Below are 14,632 nucleotides of genomic sequence, written 5' to 3' on the forward strand. Positions count from 1 at the left end.
ATTAAACAGGGATAAAGGAGTGTGTGACAGAGCTACAGGGTTGATGTAACATGGCCTGAGTGAGTGCAGCTGCTCTTTGTTTGGGTAAAGAGGTGTTCCTTGGGTGTACCATCAAAATGTCGTCGCTGAATTGTGTGACAACGGATATCTGAAAGTAGGTTTGCATAGGTTTGTTTGTGCGGGAAAAAAACATGCCGAATGCACAACAGTAAATGGTATTGTGCGTTCGCTGTTGTGAATTTGGCATATTGAGTGGAGATCACACTATAGTGGGGATCGGGAAATGTACCATTTCCCTTACTGTAGTGCGATCTCGAGTTTGTACATGTAAGTAGCAGGGGGTGTGGGGGGTACGTGTGTTGTATGACACTGGATGTGGTGGTATGTTCGAAAAATCTCAACAATTCGATTTTGAATTGGTGTCTTTTTTTGTTTGTTCTTTTTCTCGGTTTCTATCATACGTTTCAACAATTTTTTTCCAGTAAGTGAGTACTCACAACAAATATGCTCGAAATTATGATAGTAAACCATTCCTTGTGCTGTTGTTTAAAGTCCAAGTACTTTTGGATGTCTTCGACTGAGATAGGAATGGAATCCCATAGTTTAGGTGCTAGAATTGAGAATGGTCAGTGTAATAAATATTAGTTTTTGGAGTAAGTAGGGTGTGTTGAGATTGAGATTCCACATGGGGGTTTTGTTGAAAAGTTTATGAGTGAGAGGGGAAGGTATCTCAGGAGAAAGGGCCTGGCTTTCAAATGTACTGGTAGCCATTTAAGTTTAGTGAGAGGCTGTGACATTCAAGGGGAAATTAGTAAAGAACTGGCAGGTTTTATTGGAGATAGTTTGTAAGGTTGTGGCATTCTTCTTTGAGGCTGCAGCTATTATGGGTTGACCATATTCAAGTTGAGATAAGAGTATCCCTTTGCCTGTGGCAGCTGTAGCTGGCTCGGAAAGAAGAAGTGATAGCTTGTTCAGCAAGAACAGTACTGAGCTGATCCTTTTGCTTGTGTTTTGAATGTGTAGTTGAAAGTTAAGAGACTGGTCTAGAAAAATGCCAAGATATTTATGAAGACTCTGATAGTATCTTTGGTGGTATTGTTAACATCTTTAATATTAAGAAAGATGGGTACTTTGGCTACTTTCTGATTGGTCCCAAATAGCACTGTTTTTGTTTTTGAGGATCTGAGTTTAAATTTCTAGCCTATTAGCTACTGGTTGAGAGGTTGGATGTCATTTTGGAGATGAATTTCTACAAAAGAGTAGGATTTGTTTGACCATACCTCTCAGCTGTACAGATTTCGCCTCATATTTTGGTCCATTTTTCATAAAGTTGTGGTTTTCTAGCAAATCATTGGCAAGTCATTAAAGATTGAAGACAGAAAATAATGACAGGTATCTGAGTTTCAGACTTCATACCCATCAACAAATTAATGCTAACACAAAGCATACTATTCTGTCAACTTTCTAAGTTTGTAAGAGAAATATTTAAAATGTGCCCCTATTTTTGGGACTTTGCCCCCCCCTTATTTATGGCTTTGTCCAGATTTCTTATAAGAGGTATGCAACCATGTCATCTGAATAATGAATTGGAGGTATCTGAGGATAATTAGATGACAGTTTGTTGATAAATATGGACAATTGCTGAAGTGGAACCCTGGGGGACACGTTTCATAATAGTTGTTTCAGAGGGGGCGATGCCTACTTTCACCTTGAAGCATCTATCGGTGATGAAATCTACAAACCAAGGTTTTTCATCATCACTAATGCCTATTTCAGTTAATTTGTAAAATAGTAAGTTATGGTCAGTTAGATCAAAGGCTTTTGCGAGGTTAGTAAAAACAGCTCCTTTCAAATTGTCTTTGTCCATAATGAATAGGATGTCATCTGTGAGGGATTAGATAGCTATTATGGTGCTGCATCTAGATCAGAATCTACTTCGTTTCCTGGACAGAGGATGTATTGATGTAAATAAGCAGTCATTTGGTTGTGGATACTTTTTCTAGTATTTTACCCAAAGTGTGAATTATTAAGACAGGATGGCATTGCAGTAGTTTGCTTGGGTAGTTTTGGAATAGGAATAACTATTTCTGTTTTCCATATATGAGGCATAATCTTATTAGTTAAGAAGATGTTATATATGTGAGCAAGAGGGTAGGAGAAGAAGTCCTGACAAATGTGAATGAACCAAGGGACCAGGTTATCTGAGCGTGGTGGAGTATCTTTCTGTATGTGGTCCAACTGTGTCTCAGTCTCTTTGGTTCTAATCTTTTTGAAGTGGAATAGTGGATTGTATGATTAGTGTTCTACTCTGGTTAAATAATTCTATACAAGTATGTAAACAAATAAATAAATAAACACATACATGAATCAATAATGCCTGATACAAATTAAGCATACACTACCAAATCTCAAATGTTCTATCATCAAAAAAATCTCCCTATCAGTTTTATTGAAGATAGTTTGTAAGGTTGTGGCATTCTTCTTTGAGGCTGCAGCTATTATGGGTTGACCATATTCAAGTTGAGATAAGAGTATCCCTTTGCCTGTGGCAGCTGTAGCTGGCTCGGAAAGAAGAAGTGATAGTTTGTTCAGCAAGAACAGTACTGAGCTGATCCTTTTGCTTGTGTTTTGAATGTGTAGTTGAAAGTTAAGAGACTGGTCTAGAAAAATGGCTACTTTCTGATTGGTCCCAAATAGCACTGTTTTTGTTTTTGAGGATCTGAGTTTAAATTTCTAGCCTATTAGCTACTGGTTGAGAGGTTGGATGTCATTTTGGACTTTTACATGGATGGGGACCCTGTTCCAGAGACAGGGTAATCTATGGGATGCATACCTGTCTCTCCAGCAGGTTCTATTTATGTCACAGGCAAGGTCTAAGTCTTTAGAACAGATAATTCTGGTGCTATTTGTGTTTTGCAAATAAACAAGAGGTCCATCAGGTTGTGTTCTGACAATGCTTTGTATGTTAGGATTAAATCTCCACTCAACAGCCTGTAGGAGACTGAATAGTTGGATAGTGGGATAGTGGGATAGTGTGATAGGGATTTGAGGCAGTTTGCATAGGACATGTTGCTTACACCCTGTATTCTTCCGGTATTGAACCTCTAAATGTTCCAATAGTTGGATGTGCCTTCTTAGATAACATACCAATGGGGGCATTATACTCAATGATAGATCTGATGAATGCTGAATACAGTGGAATAATGACTTCCTTGGACCTAGAATCAGCTGCTCTGCTTTGAACTGGAAGACCATTGCAAAGACGATCTCAATTTTCTGTGAACCAGTTTATGTTCCTATTTGAAAGGGAATGATGGTTAAGACCAGTATGTGCAAAGCTTAGACCTAAGCAATCTGAAAAGTATTAAATGCCAAACGTGGGTCTCCTCTCATCCTCTCACTATGAGAATTATGTAAGTTCAAATTTTTTAACCTAAATTCATATCAAGGTGGACCATTTTTAATACAACACCTATGATCACATGTTCTGTCAAAATGTGTTACCTGCATTTGACATGATGCCCCAGTTGCCAGTATACCAATGGAGAAGGCGTTGCTCTTTAAAAGTCTGGTGGGATATCCTTGGCCTAATACACCATTCTTGACAGAACAGTTGACTTGCTGAAGCCCTAGGCATCAGTGTACCACTATTTAGGAACTTTTCTATCTGTGCTGTCATAGGAAACAGTCATCCAAGATGTCTGCTCTGTCTCTCCCTCTTTTTGTCAGTATGCCAAGGTACTTGGCCTGATTTGACCTTTCAGTTCTTCATATTGTACACCAGTTTCGATGCTGTTTACACCACTTTCTGACTCGTGAGTAACACACTGCTGTGTGTGTTTCAGCACTAGTAGACATGTTTGAATTATGCTTAGTTTTCACTTCTTGTCAGTTTGTAATGTTTTCCTGGGCTAGAAAACCCACTGTGGGCTAAAACTAACAGTGAAACTGTATTATTTATCATTAGGTGTTTAGTTACTCTGCACATTGTTTATGGTGTTAAAAATGTTTAATTTTGACCATATGAAAGAAAATTTGATTTAAAGTATTCTTTAAGATGAAGAAAGAGCATCCCATCATCACATCAAAGAGTAAATTAACCACCCTGAATATTATATCAGAACCAGAGTGAGTCAGACATATCAGATCCTTTTCAGTCCGTATAGAATATGGAATGGGAACATTCAGTGTTTCAAAACATCTTAATTGTGTTGTGTAAAAACAATGACAATCATGATCTATGTAAAGGTTTTCTAATGGTTGAAACTACACAAAATACATGTGAAAGAATTTAGTAATGCTAAAATCCAAAATGTAAATGTTGATACATTATGACTGCTGTTTTGGTGTAGAGAAAGAATTGGGACAGGTAGGAAAAACATCAGATTATTTCCAGTGAGAAAACGTGAAAGTAAAATTCAAGCTTTTCATTCAGTTATTTAGCACCATTTATGGACATATGTAAACAGAAATTTTATAACGTTACTGTTTTTCAGGAAGAATTTGATATGTCAAAAACTAATGAATACATTTGCTGAAAAGTACCTTTGCTCAGATTTCTGAAGAAATATAAAATGCATTGTTCTTTGGACTTCTAGCTATTCTATTTGACAATGTTTGTTCACACTTCACTGAGATTTTACATTGTTTAAAGTGTTGTTGAACATTCATTTATTGAACTTATGTTTCTAAACGTAATGGTAAATAAATTAAAAATAAATAAACTATAGCACTGGAACAAGAGCTTGGAAAACTTATGAAATAGCAGGATAAAACTGTGATATGGAAATAACGCAAGATGTTTTTCTTTAGGATCAGCTAGTCGAAGGTGCTTGTTAAATGCGGATGGAGTAGCCTACTGGGATCCACCAAGTTTCGCCAGGTGCATCTCCCATGACTATCGGTACTTACATATATCAGTAGGTGAAATTCTGCTATCTTTAGTGTTTTGTGATACAGTTTTGCTTTTACTATGAAACTACTGTGAGTTGGAAGGAAAAATTAACTGAGCTGGCTATGTGCGAACTGGCATATTTGGCATTAGAATTCCAATAACTCTGAATTTCACTACTGGGTGATTTACAGGATTTATTACCGATTTGAAAGAATATGAAAAAATGACAGTTTCATGCAGATCAGTGAATGTTTTTCTAACATTATTAAAGACGTAGTGCTAGTACTATAATGTTTCAAACAATGATTCTAACTTTAAGCAGTATGTTAAAAAATGGGAATATTAAAATATTTAAAAATCCTTGTATAATGTAAGTATTCTTATCTTGACAATTTCCTCTGATGCTTAACTTTATCAGATTTGTGTTAAGTACCTAAAAGGTGAGTGGCTGTATCTGTTAGGTAACTAAAGGAGATCACCTGGTGCCAGGCAGGGGTGCAATTTTTAATCTGTACTAAGTTCTTGTATTGCTACCTCCAGTCAGTACAGCAACCCTCTGTTCATATTCATTATCTGAAAGGCATGCCACATGGCACAAACATGTTAAACAGATTTATGTTTTTTGATGTCCCTTGCGGTATGTTTAGTTCATTTGTATGTTTGATGGTGTTGTGCTGTACACCCCTGTGTTGGGCAATATTCTGCCTCTTCAAAAAGGCATTTGTGCACCAGACGTTTATATGGTGTATGCAAAACTATACCCATGCACACAACATATTACACAGACCTAAGTTAAATGGCAGAATAACACATACATTTTATGCAGGTCTGCTTTTCCTGAGAAAAGGGTGAAAATGTAAAAATATGTTCTTTTCCTGCTTTTCTAGAGTATTTAACAGCCTGAAGATGTACATGTCATATTCTAAACCACAAAATACTTACTCTGTTAAAGGCAAGTTTGCCGAGGTGCTAGAGATTATATTCTGCATTTTATGTTAACAGCAGTGTTTTAGAATAAATCCTTTGCACTATACGGAATTGGAATTATTTTGTGGTTTAGAATATTTGTTCCGTTTGATTAACTGTGGTTTTACATGTACATGTCATACTGTCACATCACTTACCAGTGATGTGGCAGGGGTGTCACTGATGATGTCACATCCTTGTGACACAGACCAGCAATGACTTTGTATTTGTGCATCCTGGACTTCCATCGATGTCACAGTTTTGACATGAACGAAACATGATGCCAGCTTTTTGTGGCATGTTTTACACAGAGTTCATGTGATCTGTTGCCTACTTTAAAACACATTAAGTAATTCTTGGTCATGATAGATGAGACATTTTGTTTAGCATAGGCTAGGAGCAATGATGTGCCTAGGTAAGGGCGAAGGAGAGCTACTTCCCCAGGTGCAGACTATTAAGGGTTATGTTCTGTACGTCATACGAGTTGCGAATCAGACTCTAGTACGTTAACAACATTTATGTAAGCAGCCACAGGTGTGAGGGTGTTTGTGACCACACCACTAGACGAGTGTAAGTCATTTTTGCAGTTACAGAAGGACCTTCTTGTGACTCTTTCACCTTTACTGATGTATGCTAACCATGGCCATAACCCCAGCCTTTCACAGGATGTTAAAAGAACCCTTTCCTTAACAGTTCCTCTATTTAGATGATACTTGATCTGGGTTACGTAACTGGGATTTACTGGCAAAGGGAGAGGAGTATTGAAGGTTTGGTGATTCGTTCTTCACAGTATTTTAAATGCAAAATTAAAAAAAAATAAAATAAAAAACAAATAAATCTTTGTTTTATGAAGGAAGCAAGCCCCCCACACTCCCTGCTAATTATATTTTCTAAGTCCAAGAATGCACAGTCCCTTAGGAAAAGGGTATATGCCCCTAAATGGGGATTGTCGATCTCGCACACCTGTTGATAATCTGTTTAGTTGACCAAACTGTGTTGATTAAACAGATGTTGATCATCATTCAACAAACTTAGATGGACTCATATAAATATGTGTATGTATGTATATAAAATATAGATATACATACATGTACATACAGGTAAGTAGACCGCAGGGAAAACTGCTACTTGTGAGCATCAAAGCTGCTTGCTGATTCCTAAAACATGAAAATAACTATGCATTGTAGGCAAACTAACTTGAGACTTCCGAATATATAAGCAATTATAACATGATTAGAAATCAAAATGTCTTCATTTACAAAGAAATAGATGAGCATGTTCATCCTTAAACAAGCTTCATCAGATCTGAATCCACTTTACATGCAGGATTTATCTGCTGTAGCGAAGAAACCTTTGTTAGTTAACTTAAGTAGCGGTCATAACTGTATATCATAAGCTGTTCATCCAAGCTACAACAGCACAAGTCTCATATTTCATACCTACTCTGCATATCTACTCCTATTCATAGCTAATAGGTTATACCTGTGTGTTGTATTTGTATCCTGCGTGGCTCATGCTTAAGTGATAAAAAAACCTTTATATAAATCCTGTCCCTGGCTGTGTATAACTACTAGTACATCCTGGCATCTGTGCCGTGACAACTGGATGTTATTTGTTTTGTTAAAATGGGCAATAAATACTAAAAAGTATGTAGCAACCAGTGAAATAAAAATTATAAAGTGTTATAGTGTAATAATTATAACTGCTAGTCAGGATAATCTGTCTGAGCCTGTAAATGGGAATATCTATCTTTAATCCATTATGTCAGGAGTGTACCACCCTTTCCATGACAGATGAATACAACTTTCTAGTGCTATATCACTTATAAGTAAAAGGGCTCTGTATGTTCTAGGTGTAAGATAAACTGCAGCATTCTATGACAGTGAATCAAACAGCATTAAATGAGTAAAGAGATAACCGACTCCTGTTTCAGTTTGTTCCACCTGAATGCTATCAAAACAGGTACGTTATAAGAGGCTGTCAGTAACTTATGTCATAAGTCCTATGTGCCACAGTTGTAATCCCTATCAAACAGCAAAGTGGAGTTTCCAGTATGTGAATCAGTGAGCCTCCAGTAAGTGTGTCTTGTACCCGTGCCTGTTGCAATAAATCTTTGCATCGATGTATTGGGAGAGTGGAAAAATATGCAACTGTACAGCCTGTCTAGTCCTTGATAATACTGAATTTACCAGATCGTTAAGTATAAACAAGATATTGATCTATCTGTAATTGAAACAAGTAAAGAATTCATAGATTGGGAGGTTAAGGTGTTTACTTTACAGACCCAAGGTTCAGTGTTTGATTCTCACATGGGGTAATTGGCTAGGCATAAAATAACCTACAAAGGCAGTTAGCCTAGCATTCATCGCTAAAACTAATGCAGTAATAAATGACTAAGGCACAAATCTGATATTAGGAGTATGCACTTCTGCCACAGCTATGAATTATACCACAAGACTTTGGCCTAGCAGCGTTTAAAATACAAATATGTAGCTTTTACAAGTAATTATACTTGTGGAAATTGAATTGCAGAATAACTAAGGCCACTGAACAAACTAGAACATGCAATCAGATAGAACAGTGCACACAGTTAAAAACCTGCCTGAACATTACATTTGATTACAGATGTCATCAAGACCTTATAACCATAACCGATTCCTAAAAAATATCCAATCTTAATGTACAACTAGAGATACTTTCAAAAAGTAATATGAGACAAGCTAATACCTTGCAAAAAAGTTGTCCTTCCTCTCACTGTTACTGTCTCAGAACTGCCTTCAGAAAAGGATTTCTGGATGGTTGTTTTAAGTGCTTTGTGGTGGCATTGCACTTGCAGGTCTTTCTTTCTACTGTGGTCTTTCTACTGTGGTTTTACATCAAGGAAACTTGTGGCAGAAGCTATCTGGTTTATCTGAGATGGAAAATACACAAAAGGACTTGCAGTGTCGTCATTTGATTTGCCAGAGAGTTCACTATTTAGTTTTCTATTTTTTCTTTACTACAATACATCGTGCATGTTTATGTGGGTTAGCATGCCCTGTACAGTAGCAAACACCTAGAAAACAAATTTTCCCTTTAGAACGATCCATAAAACTATAAGCTGTAATGCAGTAATATAGTGAAAATACCTTATCCGCCAACAAACTTTGAGCAGCTAGTTAGGTCTCGAGTGGCAATACCTACAGAATTCAGAATTGTGTAAATATTAAAGTTAGTGGAATATATTTATTTGTTTATTTAGTTATTTACTTAACATTTGTTTACCAGCAAAGTACTGTTTAACATAATCTGCTCCTATAAAGCACCCTTAATAGCCTTCTAACCCCAGTACACCACCCCCTTGTAACTCAAAAATCAAAGGTCTAGACAATATGTAAATGCAGTTTCCTAACTTCTCTGCAGCTAGCTTGGTGGATATCGACATCTTGATACAAAGTAGCAATTGTCTCATGTTTACTGACCACCTCTTAATCCTTAAAGAATCCGACACTGTAACAAGAGGTGTAATTACACAATCATAGTGGAGGCTAAACGCTTGCATACAAGTCCACATCAGGTTGCTGAAACCAGACACAACATCCATACGACTGGCATATGTCGAGGCACTTAAAAGCAATCTTCCTAAATAAAAAAGAGCCCCTCTACCAAAGGGACGCCCAAGATGGCAAGCTGATAGCAGCATAAAAGACTGCTCTGCTTCCTTCACTTAATTCTGACAGGATTACTTTGTTAAATTCACCAGTTACAATATAAAAGTTCGGAAATAAAGAACCGAAAACATTGAGGATTATATTGGTGTAAAAAACAAGTAATATTTTATATATATTCCTGTCAAACTTCAAGAGGAAAGAAAAAAGGAACAATCTGTCTGAAAGAAGTTGAAGCACTCAAAGTCTGCTCATCGAGAAAATAGAAGGAACGAGCTGCAGTCAATTCTTTAGAACATTCAGGACCCGGCACTTAAAACAGACGAACGTGACTATAAAGTAGATAAAAGAAGACTGCACAAAACAAATTGAATTACCATACGATATCATTGAACAACAGAAAATCCTGAAAGCAGCAAAACACAACTCCGTTTCAGATATTGACATAGATCATTGGAGGGAGAACACAATATTGAATTCTTATTACAACAAAATAAACTTATAGAGAAAATATAGATGATCTGGAAAATAGACCCAGAAGGAACATCAGAATTTATGGGGTCCCCAAACAAATGTAAGGTGAGAATATGGTGAACTTTTTTTCATCCTGGATACCAAAAATATTAAATCTACCAGAAGCCCTCTCTTTCAGAATAGAAAGAATCCACAGATCTTTGGTTACAATACCTTCAAACAAACAACGTATACATCCAAGATCCATTATAGTATAGTTCTTTTCTAGCCAAGATGAAGATCTTGTAATGAAAACTGCCCGGTCTCTTGCACCTTTGAAATTAGGAGCCTCACAAGTTAGATTTGACAGTGATTATTCTTCCATTGTTGACTCGAAAAGATAGCTTGCATTCCCCTACTAAAGTCTCAGGAAAAATATTGGCATCAAAGCCCACCTGATCTTTTCTGCAAACTTAAGACTTTTCCTACATGAGGGGAAAAACATTTGGAACACTGGAGAAAGCTGTCAGTTTTGTTCAGAAAAAGAGTTAAATCCAGTTGAAGAAACAGACTGCAGTATCAATTTAAAGAGACATGATGCAAAAAGTAGCTGGTCATTCAAAAAAAAAAAAAACTAGAGATAAATAACTTGTAAGTCCTTCTATTTTCATCCTCATTAAAATAGCCTACCATCTCCTGAGAAAGCTCAGCTAAAAGTCATTCTCTTTGTTCCTTCAAACTAAATAAATGTATCATCAGCTTGTCAGTTACAATAGTCTATAATACAACTTAAATGGGAAGCTATGTAAAATATATACATTTTATAGTATGTTAAGCATTTAATACACAAAAAATGAATAGAACTATGCAGTGCAATTGTCTTTAATCACACAGACGTTCATTAGCCCCCACTTTACTGCAAGAGTATACTAATATATGATAAAAGCAAATTCAGTCGGATTTAAGAAGACAGAGTTCATTTTTGAATGCAGGGCTCTCTTTGCATGTAAATAGTAACACTTTCTTCTTTTCACCTGTTATTAATTTCATTAATATTAGAACTTAGTTTAACTAGGTTGAAAAATTAATGGCTTTATAGTGTTTTGTCTGTTAGAAGTCAATAGTTTAATATAATATGTTACATTAAATATGTTTTAGACTGTTTTAACCTTGAAGTGAAGAGAAAATGCTAAATAACAGCTTTTCAGTAAACTTGCGGTTTGTGTAGCACATCCATGAGCTATCCAAGTTTAAGTTTTCTTTTTAAGTTTAAATTCCTGCTGACTTAGTTTTGATGCTCTAGTTGGGTTTTTGAAATCAGCACAGACTTCTTGTGTTCCTGTGGCTTTCCATCTTTGTGAGGAACTGTTCACAACTGAAACAAAGAAGCAAACTGTGATCTTTGAACACATATCTGAAAGATAAACACAGGAGACCAATTTGAATATGATAAAACAGACTTTCAGATGCCTTTTTAGAATAGTAATCTACTTTTTAATCAAAACAAAATACAAGTCAGCATTTAATCTTAAAGAAATTACATAAGACTTGTTTTATCTTTCTGAAAAACTAGTTTTACATATATATATATATATATATATATATATATATATATATATATATATATCTATATATGTATATGGGATCCGGACACATGCTCGACTAGCATATGTTCGAATCACAAAACATCGAACACACATACATGAAAGTGCTAAACATTGACAAGCGCTTCCATGTATGTGTGCCTGTTTTGTAGATCGGGCTACAGTGCGGGTAAGGGAAAATTCCCTTTTCCCCATCCTATTGCAATCTTGGAGTGAGAATAATAAAGTAGGGGGGGGGGTGTAGGGGGGGTGAAGCCCCCCTGCAGAAATGTAGATTTTTTTTTTAACTACACATACACAGAAGCGCTTTTCGATGTTAAGCGCTTTCGGTTATGTGTGTTCGATGTTTTGTGATTCGGACATATGCTAGTCGAGCATGTGTCCTAGACCCATATATATATATATCTATATATATATATATATATATATATATATATATATATATATATATATATATATATATATATATATAGATATATGTTTAGATATAACAGCAAAGAGGGAAGGTTTTGAGTGTCACACCTGAACACATTTTATTACAGAACAATATGCAGTTTATTTGAATTCTGTGTTAACATGAAGTGTTAAGTGTATTAACACCAGGCAGTTTTCAGGAGCATAATATCAACAGTTTGAAGAATAATAATTTAATTATTTAGCTATTGTAGTTTGCAAATTGTTCTGATATATAAATAATTAACTTCTTCTTTAATTAAGTTTAAACTGTTACATTTTATTCTAATACCAGTAGCAGTAAATACCCAGATGGTGCCATGGGTTGTCTGGGGAAACCAAATAAGTCTGGAATAATATATTCCATGATGAAGGTTATTAATGTTTGCTTTTATTGTTCTTAAGTTAAGCTTTACACTCTTGTCCATAACAAATGTCAATATGCCTTTTTTTAAGGATTAGCACAGAAAAACATTATAAAATGTCCTTAAAGCAATTCACATTGAATAATGCCAACATACAAGTGTCTCTCATTAAATGGGAAGGGGACAAATTACCCTATAAAGAGAAGTATCATAAACAAAATATTTATCCTTGCATAAGGCTGACATTATATTTCTTCAAGAAACCCATTATTGTCAGATGACTTAAAGAGAATATTGCTAAAGGATTAACATATTTCTTCAAGAAGAAGAAGAAGCGACCAGGAAATCTTCAAATCACTGCTCTAGCACGTCGGCTTATACAAGCCTTTAACAGAGTATAACTTATTCCAAAACCATTTCATTAAATACTTTTTACCAAGCATCAATTAATCAATTCTTTTCCAGAATGGCTACTGACGGTTGCCTACTTTCAATGGGCGAGATGGGACATACAGTCTCGAAAAATGATGTGCAACAAGAACATTCAAGTGTGAGTAATACAACCGGTTTCTTTCATAAATGGGAAGAAGGTAGAAGGTTGGTTGATTTTAACCCATTTGCAGCAGCAGGTGGAAGTATAAAGCTTTCTACAAATGTGGATGTACAAGAGCTGCTTGACAAAATGGAGAGACTGATTTTGAAAGAAACGTCGGTGCTTCTCAATATACAAAGCCTACAAAGATACTTTGAGTTAGATTAAAAACCCATCTTTGCCTTTTGATTTAATGGTGGAAGAAGAAAAACTTTTCCACTAGCGTTGGGCAGCTGCCGCACATAAATGTAGCAAAGAATGGGTTAATATATTAGTAGAACGAGATCAGCTTAGAAGAACAAAAATCAAAGAAGAAACTAAAATAATTTGTCAAGAAATATTAAAACAAACAAATATGATTGTATTTGAATAATTCTTGAAGAACACCAATGAAAAATTAATATCATGTGAAAATGACATTATTAAAAGAAAAAAGAATAAATTAACACAAGATATGAGTGACTATGAGTGCAATAATGCATTTGAGGTCATCAAGCGTTCACGTATGCATCAACGAGTTAGGTTCCGGGAAGACCAAGGAATGGCGGAAAAGGGTATGTAGCATCATCGACGGAATATGAAAGTGAAGAGGACTATCCATAATTACCGAAGCCAGGAAATGGAAGATACCTGTATCAACAGTTTCATAATGAATCGAACGCCAAGGGCATACGGAAGAGATCCTGGAATGAGCCAGAGCAACAAAGGGGGAATGGATATGACTATAGAAACAACAAACGAGGAAAATGGAACTGAAAGTGAATGTTTTAGTGAGACTTTAAATTCAAATTATGTTGTGAATCTATCTAAAGTTCCACTATTGGAAATGGACTTAAAAGTGTTAAATAAGGGACTGAAATTTGTTCCAACAGTTTTACCCAGATTATATGAAATGAAAAATGAAATTTTCAAGTTTGTACGTAAGTTATATTTATTTATCAGTTTAAAAATGAGTTGAATGAATATGATTTAAATGTTTTTAGTGACGACACTGATAATAGTAACAGTAGCTTTTTCTCCTGTGACTCAGGTGTTATTACAAATGCATATTGCAAGTTGAATACTGAAATGATAGCACGTAAAAGTAACTATCTACCTCTGTTTAACAATGAAATGTCGTAACAGTATTTAACATTTATGAATTACACTACAGAAAAGGAATATAATAAATTTATAAAAAATAAGACTGTTAGGTATAATCTTACAAAGGAAGAATGTGAAAGTTTGAATAGTTTAAGTAAGAGAAGGGACATAATAATTAAACCAACGGACAAGGGGGGCAAGTTAGTGATACAGCATTACTTGCAATATCTAAAAATGTGCTATGTACATCTTAATAATAAGGATATTTATAAATCAATTAATACAGAACAATATCATGAAGCAATCCAAGAGTATGAGAAGTTATTAAGGAAGGGTGTTAGATTATATTACCTTTCTGATGATGATATAAATTATAAATTTACAAGTAAAGGAAGTCAAATGGCTAAATTTTATTGTATGCCTAAAATTCATAGAGACATGGAAAACCCTCCAGGCAGACCAATAGTGTCTGCGTGTGCATACTTTACACATAATATGTCTTGTTTATTACATCAGTGCTTCAGGCCAATAGCCATAACTTTGCCTTCATATATTAAAAATGCAGTGGATTTCAA

At 35.4% G+C, this 14,632-nt stretch overlaps 1 protein-coding gene across 6 annotated transcripts in view; it reads left to right on the top strand.

The window, feature by feature from the left end:
* The window catches only part of ADGRB2 (adhesion G protein-coupled receptor B2), a 5,411,420-nt gene that overhangs the window by 2,582,532 nt on the left and 2,814,256 nt on the right, over window positions 1-14,632 (top strand). For all 6 annotated transcript variants that reach the window (XM_044082710.1, XM_044082742.1, XM_044082734.1 and 3 more), the window contains one exon: window positions 4,813-4,919. In XM_044082710.1, coding sequence (XP_043938645.1) covers window positions 4,813-4,919 — 107 coding nt within the window. The remainder of the gene's footprint in view (window positions 1-4,812; window positions 4,920-14,632) is intronic.

Source organism: Protopterus annectens, chromosome 1.part1, assembly GCF_019279795.1.
Source record: "Protopterus annectens isolate FY-2018-M chromosome 1.part1, PAN1.0, whole genome shotgun sequence".
Taxonomy (NCBI): domain Eukaryota; kingdom Metazoa; phylum Chordata; order Ceratodontiformes; family Protopteridae; genus Protopterus; species Protopterus annectens.